Source organism: Pristiophorus japonicus, chromosome 13 (assembly GCF_044704955.1).
Source record: "Pristiophorus japonicus isolate sPriJap1 chromosome 13, sPriJap1.hap1, whole genome shotgun sequence".
NCBI lineage: Eukaryota > Metazoa > Chordata > Chondrichthyes > Pristiophoridae > Pristiophorus > Pristiophorus japonicus.
Window position 1 is genome coordinate 75936545 of NC_091989.1, and position 22687 is coordinate 75959231.

The 22687-nt window shown below is 50.0% G+C and overlaps 1 protein-coding gene across 1 annotated transcript in view; it reads left to right on the forward strand.

Moving 5' to 3' along the window:
- Window positions 1-5055: 5055 nt before the first annotated feature.
- Window positions 5056-22687, forward strand: part of ntn4 (netrin 4) — a 74312-nt gene continuing 56680 nt past the window's right edge. Inside the window, exons 1-2 of the mRNA XM_070897666.1 lie at window positions 5056-5307; window positions 11547-12076. Of these exons, the coding sequence (XP_070753767.1) occupies window positions 5241-5307; window positions 11547-12076 (597 nt within the window). The 5' untranslated portion in view covers window positions 5056-5240. The remainder of the gene's footprint in view (window positions 5308-11546; window positions 12077-22687) is intronic.

Below are 22687 nucleotides of genomic sequence, written 5' to 3' on the forward strand. Positions count from 1 at the left end.
ATCCTGTTAATTCACAGGGTTTTTGTTTATTCGTTCTCGGGATGTGGGCGTCGCTGGCAAGGCCGGCATTTACTGCCCCTCCAGAGTTGCCCTCGAGAAGCTGGTGGGTGCAGAATTTTGCAAACTCATTTGAGCCTTTAAAAGCATGTGATAGCCTCGAAACCCATGATATTAACCAGGTGTTGCTTTTAACTTATTTTAAACTGCAGATGCTGGAAACCTGAAACAAAAATAAAATACAGGGAATGCTGGAGTGGCTCAGGTCAGGCAGGATCAGTGGAGAGATGGAGGAGTTAGACACTTTCTCAGAAGTTTAAATACTTATTTTTTAATTTAATTTAAGGGATGTGAGTGGTTATTATTGCAATATGACATATATTATGTTTATAACTTATATTATAACTTGTGTGTTTTCCTTGATGCTTTTTGGAGGTTTGAACAGTGCACTCTTTTAGTTATTGATTCCTGGGATGTGGGTGTCTCTGGCCAGGCCGCCAGTTACTGCCCGTTCCTGGAGAAGGTGGTGGTGAAAATTCATAAACTAACTAAAGAAATGACTTGTATTTCTATAGCGCCTTTCATGACCTCAGGACATCCCAAAGCACTTTACAGCCAATGAAGTACTTTTGAAGTGTAGTCACTGTTGTAATGTGGGAAACGCAGCAACCAATTTGCACACAGCAAGCTCCCACAAACAGCAACGAGATAATGACCTGTTGGTGGAGGGATAAATATTGGCCCCAAGACACCCAAGGAGAACGCCCCTGCTCGTCTTCGAAATAACACCATGGGATCTTTTATGTCCACTTGAGAGGGCAGACAGGGCATTGGTTTAACATCACATCTGAAAGACAGCACCTCCGACAGTGCAGCGCTCCCTCAGTACTGCACTGGAGTGTCAGCCTGGATTATGGGCTCAAGTCTCTAGAGTGGGACTTGAACCCACAGCCTTCCAACTCAGAGGTGAGAGGGCTACCTCATAGCCAAAGCAAACATTTAAGAGATGAATTTTACAAAGCCACTAATGTTTGAGTGCACTAGAAAGTTTCCCGCTCTTTAGATGGCTAGTACTGGGGGGTGGGGAGCGTGGCAATGATGACATCACACTGGGAGAAAGCAATAAAATTTCAATACTGTTAGTTATACAAGGCCCACGCCCAGCAACAACTGAGAGATGTGGAGATGTGGGGAAGGGTGTGGGCCATTTGAAAATGAGATGCGTGGGTGCTAAAATGCAGACATGCCTTGTCTTATTAATGATATGTGTTACACTCCCATATAATTATCATACCCCATAAGTTCTCAACATGTTTTCAATTAAACCACAACAGTCACGAGATCTTATTTGTTAATCAAGATAAAAAGGCCTGACCAATTTATCACAGAATGTGGTGACTATTTTAAATCGCAAAGGAGATTACAATTATTTCGGGCTGTGAGGTTGCCATGGGAACATTTGTGAACACATAATTTTTCTGTAACTTACTAAGTGTGTGGTAAATAGTACCAATAACTTATATTTAGATCCAAAGCCAATAGACAGAATATCTTCATAAATGGTATCTCATTGCTTACCCTGACCTCAGTAAAGTTGGCTCAGTTGAGAGGGTAAAAGCCGACACAGGCAGGTTGGGCCAAGTGGCCTATTTCCGAGTTGAAACTTCTGTGCAACTTGGAGCTGGTCACAGTCTAACTACAGCCATTCGGCCCAACCAGTCCGTGTCAGTGTTTATCCTCCCCACAATCGCATTTACCTGCCCTGTTCCCACATTCCTCCAACCCCTTTTCCTTCGTCCACCTATCCATCTAAACTTATATGTTGACATTGCTTCTTCTTCAACCACTAACGTCACCTTCACTCATACAGCCCATTCTAAAGGTGGGTCCATGAGCGAGCCTCACTATCCATTAGGGGTAAGCCATTTAGGACCGAGAGGAGGAGAAACTTCTTCACCCAGAGAGTGGTGAACCTGTGGAATTCTCTACCACAGAAAGTTGTTGAGGCCAATTCACTAAATATATTCAAAAAAGAGTTAGATGTAGCCCTGACTACTAGGGGGATCAAGAGGTATGGAGAGAAAACAGGAATGGGGTACTGAAGTTGCATGTTCAGCCATGAACTCATTGAATGGTGGTGCAGGCTCGAAGGGCTGAATGGCCTACTCCTGCACCTATTTTCTATGTTTCTATGTTTTTATTAGACTCTGACCTGGATTTGAATCCGGCCTGGGTTGATGTGGTGATAGTTTGTAAGTTTGTAAGATAGTTCCCAGCGACTTCCTAGACCAAAAACCACCCTGGAATTCCAGCACTAATTGCCAATCTCATTCGGAGAGGTGGTGAAGATAACCGGTGTGAGGTTGATAAACTCACGCCCATCCACTATGGGCCGTCCTTCTTATGCTGGAGTTAGATAATGTTTTCCCCCCAAGTAGAATCAGTGCTATGCTTCATCCAGAAGTCAGCATACACGTGTCAGTCGTGGCTCAGTGGGTAGCACTCTCACCTTGGAGTCAGAAGGCCATAGGTTCAATTCCCACTCTACAGAATGGATCATATAATCCAGGCTGACGCTCCCAGTGCAGTGCTGAAGGAGTGCTGCACTGTCGGAGATGCTGTCTTTCAGATCAGATTAGATGTTAAACCGAGGCCTTGCCTGCCCTCTCAGGAAGATGTAATAGATCCTGTGGCAATGCTTTGAAATAGAGCAGGGGAGTTCTCCCTGGTGTCCTGGAGACAATTTATCCCTCATCCTTCATCACTAAAACAGATTATCTGCTAATTTATCTCATTACTGTTTGTGCAAAAATTGGCTGCAGTATTTCCCAACAGTGACAGCAATTCAATACTTCATTAGGGTGTGAAGCACTTTGGGATCATGAAAGGTGCTATAGAAATGAATCTTTCTTTCTTGGGATTTTGCATCTTGAAAATTACACAAGCAGAAACAATAATTCCAGTACAAATGATCATTCTCATTTCCTTCTAACTAAGAGCAAGTAAATTAACATTAATCATTCAGTGGGAGTTCAAAATGCAGTTGAATGCTGGGCTGGGTGAGTTGGAGTAGTAACAGGATGCGATTGGATGGAACCAATGAATTTTCTTACGTATTTTACCACAATCCCTCCGAGAATGAAAATATTAAAATGGCAATCAATAGTGGACACTATGTTGAATTACAAGAATTAGAGCACAGAGGAAGGCCATTCAGCCTATTATGTTAGAGTTAGCCAGTGTTAGCTCTTCAATTGGAACTCTCAACTCAAATCGCATTTCTTTGCTTTTTCCCTGTATTCTGTTATATTCATCCTTTTCAAAAGTTTATCCAATTCACTTTTAAATCAAAGAACCGTGGATGCTTACAGCACAGCCTATCAAATCTGTGCCAGATTTTTCCCAGAACATTCCAAAAATAATCCCACTGTCCCAATCTCTCCCAATGCCCTGCATCTTTCTCTGCTTCAAATATTTACCCATTTTCCCCTTGAGTTGCAATGGTCTCTGCCTCAACCATTCACTGACAAAGCAGTCCCTTCTCCGTGTGTGGCACAGCTCCCAGTGAACAAGCCAGGGGCTCCCTCTCCGCACCACCCAGCCCCCTCGTGCTCCCCCTCTACCCCCTCCCTGCTCCTCCTCCCAGCTCCCCCTTCAACCCCTCCAACCCCTCCACGCTCCCCCTCCAACCCCATCCCAGCTCCACCTCCACCCCCTCCCAGCTCTCCCTCCAGCCCCTCCCTGCTCTCCCTCCACCCCCTCCCTGCTCCCCCTCCAACCCCTCCCTGCTCTCCCTCCACCCCCTCCCTGCTCCCCCTCCAACCCCTCCACGCTCCCCCTCCAATCCCTCCACGCTTTCCTTCCACCCCCTCTCTGCTCTCCCTCCACCCCCTCCCAGCTCTCCCTCCACCCCCTCCTCTCACTCCAACACCTCTGGTGTCTCCATTAACTCCTCCTTGAGTTGTACATCTCTAGTTCTTTCCCATCTGTCCCTTAATTGTTCCTCTCCATCTGTAACCTTTTATCTTCCGCTCTCCCCTGTCCATCTTGTTCTGTTTTTCCCGTCTCTCTCAATGGGAAATAAAGTCAGACAGACTGTAAATCGGCTGGCTGGTTCCATCCTTTCCGCTCCCTGACAGGCGGCAAGGTTAAAATCACCCTCTGTCTCACTCTCACTGAGTCTCTCGGTCTCACTTTTTCTCTCTTCTCACCTGCCTTTCTCCCTCTCTGCCTGTCTGTCTCTCACTCTCCCCTTTCTTCTGGCTTTCCTCAATTCTGTCCCTCTCTCCCTGCTCCGCTACAGCCCAAGTTGTATCAGCCTGGGTTTACTTCCTTGCACTGAAGCCCACCGCTGTCAGTGAGGAGCCCCGGGCCGGAATGCTGGGTGTCCGGTGATAACGGGAAACAGTCGGTCAGAGAGCCTGGGCTGTGGCGGGAGTCACTGTGCGGGGACAGCAGCAGCCTGGGCGGGAGAGAGGGCTTTTATGAAGGATTGCCAGTATCCCAGCTCGGGACATTTCCCAAAGGCTGGAACTGCAGTAAAGGGCTGGGACTGAGCAAATGGAGGCTCCGTAACCCCCTCCCCATTATCGCAGGTTATAGGCGGGCGATTCATGTGTCGGCTCCCAAACGGCGGAGACACCGGCTGTTCTCCCGGAGCCCAGGGGGGGGCTAGAGACTGGGCTCGACAGGGGGAGGAACACAGGCAGCGAGAGATACTGACACACAGATAGAGAGGGGGGTACAGAGTGTGGGGGGCAAAGAACAACAGAAGGGGCAGGGAGAGAGAGAGAGAACCGTGTTGCACAGAGAGGAGAGCAGGAGATACACAAAGGGAGAGAGAAAGATAGAAAGGGATGTATATATAGAGAGGGGAGAAGAATTTTAATTGGAAGAGACAGAAATATGTAGAGATAATTAGAGGGAGGGAAAGATATATAAAGAGAGTTTGTGAGAGGGCAGCTATAGAGAGCGCAGAGTGTGAGAGAGGGGAGTATTAGACTTACAGAGTGAGTGAAATATCCAGAGAGGGAGGGGACAGACACAGAGACAGGGAGGTACAGGGGGAGGGTACAGGGGAGGGAGGCGAGGCGGAGCGCTCCCGGAGCCCGGAGCGGATGCGGTGCGGGGCAGTGCGGATGGCCGGCAGACGGCGGGCCGGAGCGCCGGGAGCCCCGGGCTGAGGGAGCGAGAGCGGAGAGCCTGCGGACACTGGCTGTGACTGAGGGCCCGGGGCACCGAAGATGAGCCGGGTGTGGCTGGCCGCCGCCGCCGTCCTCCTGTCCCTGGGCTGTGCGCCCCGGACCGCCGGTAGGTACCGGGGGGGGTGGGGGGGGGCAGTGCCGAAGGGGAGGTGTGGGGGGGGGGGGGGAGAGGTGCCCACATGGGGCAGTGCCTGGGGGGGAGTTATGTGTGGGGGGGCAGTGCCAGGGGGGGAGGTGTGGGGTGGGCAGTGCCCGGGGGGGAGGTGTGGGGGGAGGGGGCAGTGCCAGGGGGGGAGGTGTGGGGGGGCAGTGCCAGGGGGGAGGTGTGGGGGGAGGGGGCAGTGCCCGGGGGGGAGGGGGCAGTGCCGGGGGGGAGGTGTGGGGGGGCAGTGCCCGGGGGGGGGGTGCAGTGCCCACCGGGGACAGTGCCTGGGGGGGAGTTGTGTGGGGGGGCAGTGCCAGGGGGTGGCAGTGCCCGGGGGGGAGGTGTGGGGGGAGGGGGCAGTGCCCGGGGTGGAGGTGTGGGGGGGCAGTGCCAGGGGGGAGGTGTGGGGGCAGTGCCGGGGGGGAGGTGTGGGGGGGCAGTGCCCGGGGGGGTGCAGTGCCCACCGGGGACAGTGCCTGGGGGGGGGCAGTGCCAGGGGGGGCAGTGCCCGGGGGGGAGGTGTGGAGGGAGGGGGCAGTGCCGGGAGGGAGGTGTGGGGGGCAGTGCCCGGGGGGGGGGGGTGCAGTGCCCACCGGGGACAGTGCCTGGGGGGGAGTTGTGTGGGGGGGCAGTGCCAGGGGGTGGCAGTGCCCGGGGGGGAGGGGGCAGTGCCCGGGGTGGAGGTGTGGGGGGGCAGTGCCAGGGGGGAGGTGTGGGGGCAGTGCTGGGGGGGAGGTGTGGGGGGCAGTGCCCGGGGGGGTGCAGTGCCCACCGGGGACAGTGCCTGGGGGGGGGCAGTGCCAGGGGGGGCAGTGCCCGGGGGGGAGGTGTGGAGGGAGGGAGCAGTGCCCGGGGTGGAGGTGTGGGGGGGCAGTGCCAGGGGGGAGGTGTGGGGGCAGTGCCGGGGGGGGTGCAGTGCCCACCGGGGGCAGTGCCTGGGGGGAGTTGTGTGGGGGGACAGTGCCCGGGGGGGGTGGGGGGCAGTGCCCACGGGAAGTGTGTGTGGGGGGCAGTGCCAGGAGGCGAGGTGTGGGGGTGCAGTGCTCGGGGGAGGGGGGGGTGGTCCGAGCTGGGGGCAGGAGCTGTGTCCTAGCTCAGCCCTGGCCCTGCACCAGCGGAGAGTCTGTGCACAGTCCACAGCGATCCCACACCCGGGACACCGGAGCCTCGGGGCGGAGCGGAGCGGAGCGGCCGCTGATGGAGCTCAGCCCTTGGCTCTGATCTCCGACGCTGAGCAACTGGGACTGAGAGCCGAGACTCCAAGACCCCACTGCTGCCAGCACTGACAGCTTCTGCTTTGCCTTGGAGACCGGCAAACTGACCAATCGCAGGGAGTTCAACTGGTGGAGTTCAATGTGGGCAAGTGTGAGGTCACCCACTTTGACCCTAAGAAAGTATTGTCCAACTGGTGAGAAGATAGGCACTGTGAAGGAGCTGAGAGATTTCGGGGTCCAAATATAGAAATCACTAAAAGCTAGTGGGCAGGAACAAAAAATCATTTGGAAAGCTAATGGAATGTTAGCCTTTATCTCCAGGGGTGGAAGGGATGTTACAGCTCTCCAGAGCTCTGGTGACAGCCTGTTCACAATACGTCCTTCAGTTCTGGGCACCGCAACCCAGGAAGTGTTATTGGAGGGGCAGCAGCCCAGATTCCCCAGGATGGGTTACATTCTGAGGACAGGTTGCACAGACTAGGCCTGTATTCACTTCAGTATGGAGGATGAAGGGGGGGCTCTAATTGTTTAAGATGATTAAAGGAGTTGATAGGGTAGAGAAACTATTTCCTCTGGTGAGGGAGTCCAGAACAAGGGGCCATAACCCTAAAGTTAGATGTCAGGAAGCACCACGTCGCACACAGGACGATGGGAATCTGGAACTCTCTCCCCCAAAAAGCTGTTGAGGCTATGGGTCAATTGAAAATGTCAACACTGAGATTAATTGATTTTTGTTAGGCAAGGGTATTATTGAGGGTACAGATTCATGGCAGGAGGATGGAGTTAAGATACAGAACAGCCATGATCTAATTGAATGGAGGAACGAGGGGCTGAATGGCCTCCTATCCCTTTGTTTCTATGACCAGGGCAACAAACTGACCAATCTGACGGAGAAGTGGTTGCAGGGTGCCCAAGTTTGGGAACGAAATATTCCAGGGTACATAAGAATGTAAGAAATAGGAGCAGGACTGGGCCATTTGGACCCTCGAGCCTACTCCGCCATTCAATAAGACCATGGCTGATCTGATCGTGGACTCAGCTCCACTTCCCTGCCCGTTCCCCATAACCGTGGACTCCCTTATCATTCAAAAATCTGTCTATCTCCGCCTTAAATATATTCAACAACCCAGCTTCCACAGCTCTCTGGGGCAGAGAATTCCATAGATTTACAACCCGCTGCCAAAGTGGATAACCTCACATTTTCCCACATTATATTTCATCTGCCAAATTTTTGCCCACTCACTTAGCCTGTCTATATCCCTTTACAGATTTGTTGTGTTCTCCTCACAATTTGCTTTCCCACCCATCTTTGTATCATCAGCAAACTTGACTACATTACACTCGGTTCCTTCATCCAAGTCATTAATATAGATTGTAAATGGTTGAGGATCCAGCACCAATCCCTGCGGCACTGTTTGCCAACCGGAAAATGACCCATTTATCCCAACTCTCTGTTTTCTGTTAGTTAGCCAATCCTCTATCCATGCTAATATATTACCCCCAATCCCATGAACTTTTATCTTGTGCAGTAACATCTTATCGAATGCCTTCTGGAAATCCAAAAATACCACATCCGCTGGTTCCCCCTTATCATCATCATCGGCAGTCCCTCGAATTGCTTCCACGTCAAAAAGTTCACAGGTGTTTCAATGAAGGAGCTAAAATTCCAGATCCCGAACTAAATCTTGGAGGGTGGGAGATGCCTGTGCATGGATTTTTTTAACGTGGGGTGACTGTTGCACACCAGCCACCACATGGGCTTGACAGAGCTAGGTCTTGGTCCAGTAGCAAGGATTAACCAAGACGAATGAAGACCAGCTCTGCTGCACGAACCTATTGCGCACACATATCGCAGTGTGGGCTGGTCCGTGCTGCCCCTGGGCCCTCGCCTCTCCTGGGCCCCGAACTCATGCCTCTCCTGGGCCCCGATCACGTCCTTCTTTCGACCCAACCTCGCCGCCCCTGCTGTACCTGCCCACGCTCCAATCACCGACCTGGATCTTGGTGATGACCCTCTTCACTGCCCTTGCTCTCCTGCTCCAGCACATGCTGTTCCCTGGAGTGGTATGCCACCACACTGCTCCTCCCGCTCCCCGGCCTGCTCCGATGGTGGTTTCTGCTCTGGTCCCGAGGCCCCCAGCCAGGCCGCATGCCCTGATATCCACCCAGCTCATTACATCCTCAAAGAACTCTAGCAAATTTGTCAAACGTGATTTCCTTTTCATAAAACCATGCTGACTCTGCTTGATTGAACTATGCATTTCCAAATGTCCCGCTACTGCTTCATTAATAATGGACTCCAGCATTTTCCCAACGACAGATGTTAGGCTAACTGGTCTATAGTTTCCTGCTTTTTATCTGCCTCCTTTTTTAAATACGGACGTTACATTTCCAATCCGCTGGGACCGCCCAGAATCCAGGGAATTTTGGTAGATTACAACCAATGCATCCACTATCTCTGCAGCCATTTCTCTTAAGACCCTAGGATGTAAGCCATCAGGTCCAGGGGACTTGTCCGCCATTCGTCCTATTATTTTACTTCATTGGTGATAGTGATTGTATTAAGTTCTACCCTCCCTATAGCCCCTTAGAATGTTTTTAGTGTCTTCTACCGTGAAGACCGATACAAAATATTTTAGAAAAGATAGACAAAATGGAAAAGGAGGTGGGGTATCCCTGATAATAAAGGATGAGATAAAGTCAGTAGGGAGAAAGGAACTTAGCCCAGAAAATCAGGAAGTAGAATCAGCATGGATGGAGCGTCAGAGTAACACAGGGCAGAAAACATTGTTCAGCCCCCTAACAATAATCATAGCATTGGACAGAGTATAAGTCAGGAAATTAGAGGAGTGTGTAACAAGGGAAGGTAATGCAATCATTATGGGGGACTTTAATCTCCATATAGGCTGGACAAACCAAATTGGAAAAGTAGCTTGAACGCATCCAAGTCAGTTTTCTAGAACAAAATGTCAAGGAACCAATGAGAGAACTGGCTATTTTAGATGTAGTATGTGACAGGGTAAGTTAGTAATCCTATAGGAAAGGATCCTCTGGGAAAGAGTGATCATAATATGATAGAATTTCATGTTAAGTTTGAGAGTGATGTGGTTATGTCAAAAATGAAGGTCTTAAATTTAAACCAAGCCAATTATGGAGGTATGAGGGGTGAGTTGGCTTAGGTGCCCTGAGAAATTAGATTAAAAGATATGACAGTCGATAAGCAATAGCAAACATTTAAAGAAATAATTCATAATTTTCAATGAATATACAGTCCCTTGAGGAATAAAGATTCCATTGGAAAAGTGGTACAGCCATGGCTAACTAGAGAAGTTAAGGGTAGTATTCGATTAAAAGAAGAAGCTTACAATGTTGCCAAAAAGAGTAGTGAGCCTGAGGATTGAGAGGGTTTTAAGGATCAGCAAAGGATGACCAAGAAATTTACAAGGAAAGGGAACATAGAATATGAAAGTAAACTAGCAAGAAATATAAAAACAGATTGTAACAGCTTTCACAAGTATGTAAAAAGGAAGCGATTAGGGAAAGTAAACGTGAGTCCCTTAGAGGCAGAGACAGAAGAAAATATAATGCGGAAAATGGAAATGGCAGAGATGTTAAACAAATATATTATGTCTGTCTTCACATTAGAAGACACAAAGAACATAGCAGAAATTGTGGGGAACCAAGCGTCTAATGAGCGTGAGGAACTTAAAGTAAAGAAACAGTCCTGGAGAAATTAATGGGACTAAAAACCAACAAATCCACTGGACCCGATGGCCTACATCCTAGGGCTTTAAAAGAGGTGGCTGCAGAGATAGTGGATGTATTGGTTATCTTCCAGAATTCCCTAGATTCAAGAACAGCCCCTGTAGATTGGAAGGTAGCAAATGTAACTCCGCTGTTCAATAAAAGAAGAGAAAAAAGGGGACCAAAGACCAGTTAGCCTGACAGTAGTTGGGAAAATGCTAGGATCTATTATTAAGGATGTGGTATGGTATGTTAGCCATTATTGCAAGGGGGTTGGAGTATAAGTGTAAAGAAGTCTTGCTGCCATTATATAAGGCTTTGGTGAGACCACACCTGGAGTACTGTGCACAGTTTTGGTCGCCTTACCTAAGGAAGAATATACTTGCCTTAGAGGGGTGCAACGAAGGTTCACCAGACTGATTTCTGGGATGAGAGGGTAGATTGAGGAGAGATTGAGTAGATTGGGCCTATACTCTCTGAAGTTTAGAAGAATGAGAGGTGATCTCATTGAAACATATAAAATTCTTAGGGGGCTTGACAAGGTACCAAGAGGCTGTTTCACCTGGCTGGAGAGTCTGGAACCAGGGGTCACACTCTCAGGCTAAGGGGTCAGCCATTTAGGACTGAGATGAGGAGAAAGTTCTTCACTTAGAGGGTTGTGAATTTTTGGACTGTCTATGCTGAGTCATTGGGTATAATCAAGACTGAGATCGATAGATTTTTGGTCACCAAGGAAATCAAGGGATATGGGGGTCGGGTGAGAAAGTGAAGTGATGTAAAAGTTCACTTATAATCTCATTGAATGGCGGAGCAGGCTCGAGGGGCCGGATGGCCTACTCTCATTCCTATTTCTGATGTTCTTATGAGACAGTAACAGGACCAGGGACAACAAGCTGAACTCGGAACAATGTCAGTTTGAGGAGTGACACTTGTCATGTGCAGATGTTCACACCCATCATTTGGATTGATATCTTTCACTTCGCTACATCTAAATCTGTGCCGAAAGATTACTCGATCGGAAAATAGTTTCAAAATAATTTTACATTAGAATAACATTTGTTTGAGTGTTATACTTATTGATTTTTTTTTTAGAATAGTTGTGCCTCTCTTGTTATGTCAGACTGAGTGAGAGTGGATTGAGTAGTCAGGAACTTTTGATAGCATTTTCGGGCACTGGCCTCGGATGGTGTGTTAGTTGTGTGGGATGTGCTTCTTGCTGATTCCTGTTTGTGTCCTTTTCAGGATCGGCAGACGTGGCCGGGGTGAAGCGGCACTGTGAGTCCGGAGCCTGTAACCCTCGGCTCGGCAACCTAGCAACAGCCAGAGAGCTGCTGACCAGCTCCACGTGTGGCATTAACTCCACCGAGCTCTCCTGCTCCTACTCTGGGCGGGGCTGCACGGATCTGCCCAAGTGCCAGAAGTGTAGCTCGGCCCGTGGCCACCACCATTCCCACCCACCCGCGGCGATGACCGATTCCCCATTCCGCTTCCCAAACACCTGGTGGCAGTCAGGCCAGGGGAGGCAGAGGGAGACCATCCAGCTGGACCTGGAGACACACTTCTACTTCACCCATCTCATCATGATCTTCAAGTCCCCCAGACCCGCCGCCATGGTCCTTGAACGTTCCCAAGACTTTGGTATCACTTGGAAAGCTTACAAGTATTTTGCCAGGAACTGTAGCAGCACCTTTGGGATGCCAGACGATCGGAGCTGGGTGGGGGCGATTTGTACGTCCAAATATTCAGACCCACTCCCTTGTACCCGAGGAGAGGTAAGCACGTTATCCATATTTATTGCAATGACACTGACCTAGGCTATAAATGATCAGTGGCCAAATTAGTGACTCCTTGGTGGAACATCCATCAGTGTCCTATTTAAGATAGAAATAACTTGCATTTATATAGCGCCTTTCACGTCCCCAGGACACTCCAAAGGCTTCACAATCAATGAAGTACGTTTGAAGTGTAGTCACTGTTGTAATGTAGGGAAATATGGCACTTTATTTACGCACAGCAAGCTCCCACAAACAGCAATGAGATAAATGACCACTTAAGCAGTTTTTTGATGATGTTTGTTGAGAGATAAAAATTGGCCAGAACGCCCCTGCTCTTCTTCGACTGGTGCATGGGATATTTTACATCCACTGGGAGTGTCAGCCTAGATTATGTGCTCAAGTCTGGAGTGAGACTTGAACCTACAAGCCAGACACCTAAATGCCATACAGGATACTCATATATTCCAACCAATTACTTTACCAGTGACAAGACAATAATAAGTACACCTATTATGGTGCAGGAATAGTTATTCACTGCTACATGTACTTTTGTATGTCCTTGGAAAGCAGATAAGCAATGAGCAAACCACAGGCCGGGACTGGTTTCACTTATTTCCACCACGTGTTATCTTTTGTGAAGCGATGTATCATTCTTCTCAGTCTGGGAGGATTCCTGCCTCCAATCAGTCTCTAGATCTTTAAATGCTGTAATATCAGTTTGCAGGAATAAGACCTTTCACTCTCTTTCTTCCAGTAGGATGTCACAGCAGGCAGTGTGGTATCCTCGATAGAGTAACGTGTGAGAGAGAGAAAGATTGGCATTTGTGGCTGTGCTCATTTGAACTAGTTTCTGAATCAAAATAGCAAATTGGAAAGCCAGACAAGAGAGAGAACTTGCATTTCTGTAGCGCCTCCTTCAACCTCAGGATGTCCCAAAGCACTTTACAGCCAATTAAGTACTTTTTGAAGTATAGTCACTGTTGTAATGTAGGAAATGTGACAGCCAATTGGTGCACAGCAAGCTCCCACAACAGCAATAAGATAATGACTAGATAATCTGTTTTAGTGATTTTGATTGAGGGAATTCACACACCTTTTTAAAAATAATCCCAGGGCTGCAGCACTGACAACGAAGGGTTGATGTGGTCATGATTCAGCTATCCCATTTGTTGTCTATAACGGCCAGAGACATTAAGCAATTTATTATCTCATCACTGATGGCCTATCAAAGAATCCACACTTATTACGGTAGCAAGAGATGTCTGCTGATCATAGTCCGTAGTAAAGGCAGAGCGAGCACAGGTGGCAGTAAGTACCCTGTCTGAACGTTTAAATAAACTTCGGGTAGGCTGATCCGTGTTCAGGAAACCCGAGACCCTGAGCACCCTGGTTTGTCGTGACACCGAAGTTACTGTCCATGTCAGTCCCAAGCAGTGAGATTACCTCCTTCCCCGGGAGATCACCCTGCTTCTCTCCGGAGTTCTGTTGGCCCTGGCATCGACTCTCGTGTCAATGCGACATGTCAATGCGAGGCAGAAATCGCTTTGGAGCAAAGTCGCAGTTGAGTCCGATCGCTCCGCAATCAACTATGGTCTTCAGCCCATCGAGTCCAAGGGATCATTTATTTTTACGGCTCACTTCATTATTAAAATCACACAGAACGTACGGCACAGAAACAGGCAATTCGACCCATCGAGTCCGTGCCGGGGTTTATGCTCCATTCAAGACTCCTCTCACCCCTCTCCATCTCACCCCATCAGCATAACCCTCTATTCCTTTCTCCCTCATGTTCTTATCTAACTTCCCCTTAAATGCATCGATACTATTCACCTCAACCACTCCCTGTGGCAGTGAGTTCCACATTCTCACCGCTCTCTGGGTAAAGAAGTCTCTCCTGAATCCCCCATTGGGTTTATTAGTGACTATCTCATATTTATGGCCCCTAGTTTCGGACTCCTCCACATGTGGAAACTTCTTACCTACGTTTACCCTATCCAACCCTTTCCTAATCTTACAGACCTCTATCAGCTCACCCTGCAGCCTTCGCTTTTCCAGGGGAAAGATCCCCGGCCTTTTCAACCTTTCATGATTGAAAAAAATAACCTTTCTAGATTGAAATGGAGAGTTGCTGAGTGCCCTTGAATTGTCAGCCTGTCACTCAAATCATTGGCAGAAGGTGAAAGTTTAAATCCCTGCATTAAAATCAACACCATCAACTCCCAAAGAAAGGGATGGATGGAATGACGTATCCCGAGTCAGACTCTTGGAACTCTGAGCTTTGGCCAAGTTGAATAATGAATGAGTTAACACAGCGATACCCCAGTCAATGACTGTGTCTGGCGGAGGTCAAACTCACTCCCCACTTAAACACTGTGAGCTCACCGGAGATGTAACAATGGCAGAAAAATACATGATTTCATTCTCTTCAATTCTGAGTGATATCCGTCAAGTAAAGAATAATTTACCTGACTGAGAAAGTAGCATTGAGTCAAATATAAGCACATTTACATGACATTTATAAAAACATTCCACACAAGCTTGTCTACTCATTCCTTTCCCTCCTCCCGAAGACTTCGTGGCCTCTCCCACCGACCCCATGGCTACCACTACTTCCCTAATGGTGGCCCCAGAGAGTGGCAGGAACTGGGGCGGACAGGAGGGGAATCTGGGGGGGACCGGAACATGGTACCCACCCCCAGCAGCCTTTCCTTGTGGTGCAGGAATGGGCAGTCGCCAGCGGGATTGGGGAAATCCAGATCGAGGGGGTGGGGGGGAGTTTAGGAGGGGCCAAGTGGTGGGGGGGTGGGGCCACGTGGTGGGGGAGGGGCAGCAGCAATCCGTACCGCCCACAACTTTCCCAACAGTTACTCCGCATCCCGCCCGGGATCTCGGCGGAACATCCAGCCCGTTGCGTCCTTTCTGTTCTCGTGTGGACAGGAAGCCCTGGGTTTACCCGTGATGAGGGTTTCAGTCCTTCCTGCGGCAGGATGGGGAGAATGAAGGGTTTGACGGGATAAATAGAGAGAAACTTTCCTCCGGTGGAGGTGTCCAAATCAAGGGGCACAAAATTAGAGCTTGGCCACGAAGTACGTTCACACAAAGGGTGGAGGGATCGGGAACTCTCACCCCCAACAAGCTGTTGGTGCCGGAGGTCAATGCAAATGTCAAAACTGAGATTGATAGGTTTTAGTTAGGTAAGGGTATTAACGGTTACGGAATCAAGGTGGGCCGATGGAGTTAATGTACAGATCAATATCTGTGAATGGGGGGGGGTATCTGTGAATGGGGTGGGGGGTATCTGTGAATGGGGGGGTATCTGTGAATGGGGGGGTATCTGAATGGGGGGGTATCTGTAAATGGGGGGGTATCTGTGAATGGGGTGGGTATCTGTGAATGGGGGTTATCTGCGAATGGGGGGGGTATCTGTGAATGGGGTTTGTTTCTGCGAATGGGGCAGGTGTATCTGTGAATGGGGGGGTGTATCTGTGAATGGGGGGGTGTATCTGTGAATGAGGGGGGTGTATCTGTGAATGGGGGGGTGTACCTGTGAATGGGGGGGTGTATCTGTGAATGGGGGGGGGTGTATCTGTGAATGGGGGGGGTGTATCTGTGAATGGAGGGGTGTATCTGTGAATGGGGGGGAGTGTATCTGTGAATGGGGGGGGTGTATCTGTGAATGGGGGGGTGTATCTGTGAATGGGGGGGGGTTTATCTATCTGTGAATGAGGGGGAGGGTGTATCTGTGAATGGGGGGTGTATCTGTGAATGGGGGGGGTATCTGTGAATGGGGGGGGTGTATCTGTGAATGGGGGGGGGTGTATCTGTGAATGGGGGTGGGGTGTATCTGTGAATGGGGGGTGTATCTGTGAATGGGGGGGGGGGTGTATCTGTGAATGGGGGGGTGTATCTGTGAATGGGGGGGGGTGTATCTGTGAATGGAGGGGTGTATCTGTGAATGGAGGGGGTGTATCTGTGAATGGGGGGGGGTGTATCTGTGAATGGGGGGGGTGTATCTGTGAATGAGGGGGGTGTGTATCTGTGAATGGGGGGGTGTATCTGTGAATGGGGGGGGGTATCTGTGAATGGGGGGGGTGTATCTGTGAATGGGGGGGTGTATCTGTGAATGGAGGGGGTGTATCTGTGAATGGGGGGGGGTGTATCTGTGAATGAGGGGGGTGTGTATCTGTGAATGGGGGGGGTGTATCTGTGAATGGGGGGGGTGTATCTGTGAATGGAGGGGGTGTATCTGTGAATGGGGGGGGTGTATCTGTGAATGAGGGGGGGGTGTATCTGTGAATGGGGGGGGTGTATCTGTGAATGAGGGGGGGGTGTATCTGTGAATGGGGGGGGTGTATCTGTGAATGGGGGGGGTGTATCTGTGAATGAGGGGGGTGTGTATCTGAATGGGGGGGTGTATCTGTGAATGGGGGGGGTATCTGTGAATGGGGGGGGTATCTGTGAATGGGGGGGGTATCTGTGAATGGGGGGTGTATCTGTGAATGGGGGGGTGTATCTGTGAATGGGGAGGGTATCTGTGAATGGGGGGTATCTGTGAATTGGCGGGGGTATCTGTGAATGGGGGGGTGTATCTGTGAATGGGGGGGTGTATCTGTGAATGGGGGGTGTATCTGTGAATGGGGGGGGTATCTGTGAATGGGGGGTATCTGTGAATGGGGGGGTATCTGTGAATGGGGGGTATCTGTGAATTGGGGGGGTATCTGTGAATGGGGGGTATCTGTGAATTGGGGGGGGTATCTGTGAATGGGGGGTATCTGTGAATTGGGGGGGGTATCTGTGAATGGGGTAATGGTGTATTGCTGTACTTGGGTTAGGAAGAATCGGCCTTTTAACACGATGTGTGATGGTGCAGTGCAGTGTCCATACACATGCTAACCCTGTAATATCGGGCTGTTCCTTGCAGTAATTCTGTCATCATAAAAACACATTAATCTTCAGCTTTCCGTAAGTCGCACGGAAGATTGTGAAGCTGGCTGAGATTACTGGCCAGTAGTGTACACACTGCTCTGACACACAGCACATGCCGTAATTCCACAGAAAGATCAACAGTGAATTTGCACCCACATCAAAGAATGAAAGTGCTTCAGGGTGTGGGTCACTGAGGTATTGAAGAATTTGAAAAGAATTCTGCAACATGTTAACTCACGCACTGTGCACAGAGATGATTACACTCATGTGTTTGTACCGTGTTTGACAAAATTGAAAAATACTTTATCACCGTCAGTGGCTCACCTCCTTGTTGCTGTGGAGACGAGGCTTGACAATAAGCTGCTCAATACCAAACTGATTCCTCTCGGGAAGGCCAACAAGGGCAGCGTACCCGAGTAAAGGATGGTGCGATTCTCCCTGCCCGGCGCAGCCGCACTCCCAGTGCCCGCACTCCCAGTGTCACACTCCCAGTGTCACACTCCTAGTGTCACACTCCCAGTGCCCGCACTCCCAGTGTCACACTCCCAGTGCCCGCACTCCCAGTGTCACACTCCCAGTGTCACACTCCCAGTGCCCGCACTCCCAGTGTCACACTCCCAGTGTCACACTCCCAGTGTCACACTCCCAGTGCCCACACTCCCAGTGCCCGCACTCCCAGTGTCACACTCCCAGTGCCCGCATTCCCAGTGTCACACTCCTCAGTGCCCGCACTCCCAGTGTCACACTCCCAGTGTCACACTCCCAGTGCCCGCACTCCCAGTGCCCGCACTCCCAGTGTCACACTCCCAGTGCCCGCACTCCCAGTGTCACACTCCCAGTGCCCGCACTCCCAGTGTCACACTCCCAGTGTCACACTCCCAGTGCCCGCACTCCCAGTGTCACACTCCCAGTGTCACACTCCCAGTGCCCGCACTCCCAGTGTCACACTCCCAGTGCCCGCACTCCCAGTGCCCGCACTCCCAGTGTCACACTCCCAGTGCCCGCACTCCCAGTGTCACACTCCCAGTGCCAGCACTCCCAGTGTCACATTCCCTGTGCCCGCACTCCCAGTGTCACACTCCCAGTGCCAGCCCATCAGCTGGTGGGGCCTTGAGCCCAAAAGTAAGACAGGACACAGAAGTAGAGAGTTAGACCGGAGACACCTCGGGGGCTTATAACTACATACCATGGCCACTGGAATTATGGCATGCTCCCCATCTAACTCACAGAGGCACCCCCTTCCAAGCTCACAGAGGCATCCTTTCCCCCCACCCGTTGGTGCACACACACTCCACTTCCCCAAGTTCGCACATTTCTGCTCTCCCCTACACCCCTCAGCTGGTACCTTCACATGCACAGACATCATCCGTGAACAGTAGTGGGCTATTTGACCACATGAGGCATCGCACCAGAGCCCGTACAAGACTACCCAGCAGCCATATTTTCTAACCGGGGATGTTGGATGGTGATCAGCCCACTCTGATTCTCCCCAGCCTGGCCCAGGGATACTGAGGCAAATGAATACTGACCACAACCTCGTTTATCCACCTTAGCTCCATTTCCCTTAATACCCTCAATTCACCAAAATCTGTTCCATCTCAGCATTGAAAGCTCCAATTGAGCCCCTGCATCCACAGCCTTTTGGGGGAGAGAGTTCCAGATTCCCATGGCCCTTTGTGAGAAGGAAGTGCTTTCTGACATCATTCCTGAATGATCTAGCTCTAATATTAACGTTATGTCCCATGTTCTGGATTCCCCCACCAAAGGAAATCTTCTTCTTCTTAGGCAATCCCCCGGAATCGAGGATGACTTGCTTCCACACTAAGATAAGTTCTAAGGTGACTGATGAGTTGTATGCGGGACCTACAGTCTCTGTCACAGGTGGGGCAGACGGTGGTTGGAGAGACGGATGCTTGGGTTGACGTGCACTCTTTCCGCTGTTTGTGCTTAGCTTCCGCTTGCTCCCGGCGAAGAGACTCGAGGTGTTCGGCGCCTTCCCGGATGCTTCTCCTCCATTTTTGAGTTGGTCTTGGGCCGGGGATTCCCAAGAGTCGGTGGGGATGTTACATTTTTTCAGGGAGGCTTTGAGGGCATTATTGAAGCATTTTCTCTGCCCTCCAGGGGCTCGCTTGTCATGACTGAGCTCAGAGTAGAGCGCTTGTTTCGGGAGTCTAGCATCGGGCATGTGGACAGTGTGGCCCGTCCAGCGGAGCTGATCGAGCGTGGTCAATGCTTCGATGCTGGGGATGTTGGCCTGAGAGAGAACACTGACGTTGGTGCGTCCATCCTGCCAATGGATTTGCAGGATTTTGCAGAGGCACCGTTGGTGGTGATAGTTTCTCTCTACCCTATCAAATCTCTTGATCATTTCAAACACCTTGATTAGATCACCCCTCAATATTATGTACTCGAGGGAATATATGTACTCGAGGGAATATAAGCCATGTTTATGCTACCAAGCTTCATAATTTAACCCGTTTAGCTCCTGTCTCATTCAGGCGAATCTGCACTGCATCCCTTCGAAGGCCAATATATCCTTGCCGAGGTGCGGGGCCCAAAGCTGACCGTGGTGCTCCCGACGGGGTCTGACCAAAGCTCTGTACAATGGAAATATCACAAAATGTAGCACATGTAGAGTTGCATTTATATAGCGCAGTGATTATCTGCACAAACATTTTTGAGTCCTTCTGCGCATGTGCACCGTGGACTCCGCCCCTTTCTGCGCATGTGTGCCGTGGACTCTGCCCTTTCTGCGCATGCGCGCCATGGACTCCACCCCTTTCTGCGCATGCGTGCCGTGGACTCCGCCCCTTTCTGCGCATGCGTGCCGTGGACTCCGCCCCTTTCTGCGCATGCGTGCCGTGGACTCCGCCCCTTTCTGCGCATGTGTGCCGTGGATTCCGCCCCTTTCTGCGCATGCGTGCTGGATCCGGTCGTGCATGCGCAGTGCGATATATTAGGGAGCCGGAAGTGAGGCCGAACCATGTTGTCGAGCCTGAAGCTCGAGTCTGGGGGCTTTTGGGTTATCTATCGAAAATCAAGGACTTTTTGCCGAGAATATCGCTGTGATTATCTACACAAACATTTTTGCGGCCTTCTGAGAGAGAGTGAGAGAGTGGGAGTGAGACTGGGATGGAGAGAGAGAGAGAGAGAGAGAGAGACTGGTGGAGGAGAGAGAGAGCGAGAGAGTGGGGGGGGGAGTGGGGAGGGAGAGAGAGACTAGGGGGGAGAGAGAGAGAGAGAGAGAGAGAGAGGCTGTGGACGAGGGGGGCAGAGAGAGAGAAAGGGGGTTGGAGGAAAGAGAGAGAGAGAGAGTGAGAGAAGGGGGGATCTCAGGAAGAGGATGACAGGAACTCGGTGGGGGGTGGGGGGGTTTGAAGAGCACAGTGGGGATGGGGGAAGAATGTGATCCAGGTCTAAAGGGGGAGGTTGAGAGCGAGAATGTGATCCAGATGGTAAGACGGATCACGTTCTTCCAACCCCACCCCCTTTACACCGGCACCATGTTCTCCTTCCCCTCCCCCTACACCAGGGTGAGTTCTCGGAAAGCTCAGTGTGTGTGACAAGTGACATCCTTGGAGTGGATGAAATCCAGAAGTCACGACATTATCACTATTCACTTCATATCCAATAAACCGGTTAACAATCCGTGACCCACACACGATGGACATCTATGGAAGGGGGCAGGGATGAGGGGGGGAAGGTCAGAAAATTAGTCTGGGGGGGGGAGGGTGGGAGAAGGGTAAACCTGTGAGAGTGATCCCTGTCTGTTCCAAGTGAGCTCTGTTCTGTCTGGAGTCGGCAGTCAGAATGGCTCGAATTACATTTTGCAATGTTACTGATTACGCAGGCAGGGCGGTTCTAATTACACATTCCTGAGAAACTGCTGGGTGTGCCTTATCCTCCAAGGGGACCAATCAGCAATCAGGTCATGTGATCAAGGGGATCCAATCAGAGCTTTAGGAGCTGCAAATGAATGCATCCTTTACATAGCGCCTTCCACAACTTCAGGACATCTCAAAGTGCTTTACAGCCAATGAAGTACTTTTGAAATGTAGTCACTGTTGTAATGTAGGAAACACAGCAGCCACAAGCTCCCACAAACAGCAATGTGGTCATAACCAGATAATAGTGTCATGGGATATCTTACTCCCTTAGCACTGCACTGGAGTGTCAAGCTGGAATATCGGCACCAATCTCTGCAGTGGAACTTGTACCCACAACCCTCTGCCTCAGAGGTACGAGTGCTCCCACTGAGCCACAGCTGAGGTCTATCCCACACAGTCCCTTTCAACATTGAACCTTTCCGCTCTCCTTTGGTTGAGGAGACCTGGTTTGGCAGCAACCTAACAATCTGCCGACCTGGTCAACAGGAAACCCTTTCAATCACAAGTATTGGCAAATCTCTTTTATCCAGGATTTTTTTAATTTTTAATTTTACTTCGTGGACTTTGGCATGAATTGACATAGAATCGTAGAATCTCACAGCACAGAAGGAGGCCATTGGGCCCATTGTGCCTATGCCGGCTCTGTGATAGAGCTCTCCAATCAGTCCCACTCCCCGCTCTTTCCCCATAGCCCCGCAGATTTCTTCTTTTCAAGTATTTATCAAATTCCCTTTTGAAGCTTACTATTGAATCTGTTTCCACCACCCTTTAAGGAAGCACATTCCAGATCTAACTCATCTTGTTTGGTTCTTTTGACTATTTTAAATCTTTGTCCTCTGGTTACCAACTCTTTTGCCAGTGGAAATAGTTTCTCCATCAAAACCCTTCAGAATTTTGACCAACTCTGTCAAATCTCCCCTTAAACATTCTCTGCTCTAAGGACAACAACCCCAACTTCTCCAGTCAATCCACATAACGGGAATCCCTCATCCCTGGCACCATTCTCGTAAATCTCCTCTGCACCCTCTCTGAGGTCTTGGCATCCTCCCGAAGTGTGATGCCCAGAGTTGGACACAACACTCCACAATACATGCGATTGTGTCCGATTGTACAATGTTCACACACAACAGATACTGGATGATGGCGATGAACTTTGCTGGTCAGGGTCACTGTGTGCCCGCAGAGAACAGAAATGACCAAGTCCTACGCTGGCTCATTCTCCCCTCCCCACCCCGACATATTTGATTCATCAATCTTCCATGGTCAAGACCCAATGCAGTCTTCAGGGGGAATGGGTTAGAGGGCAGGAGATAGTTGGACCCATTAAGTCCCCATTTTAAAGTCATGCATTCTGTTCTTATTTTTATATTTTTACTATTTCTGTTATAAATTCCAATGTCCACATTTGTAATGGCACAACCTATGTAAACGGGTCACGCTGCAATTATACCCTCCCACCAGCGGTGGCACCCGTTTCCATTATAAATATGGCCATAGAAATTTGTAATGGAACGTTGACAGAAAACTTGTGTATAATTTTTCGAAGTCGTTATATTTATGATACATGCTGTAGTAATCTGTACAGTGATCTAATATTCTGTCACAACTGAGGTCCAAGTTCAAATCTTGTTGTTTTCATTAGTTAAACAACAATTAACCAGCTTGAACAAGACCTATACTTAGCAGAACAGATAAACACAGAAATTACATGCCTGCAATCTAACCTCATAATCATGTCTTGATGCAAAGCTTCAATGGTGTATATCCATTGACTGGTATTGGATCACTGCCATAA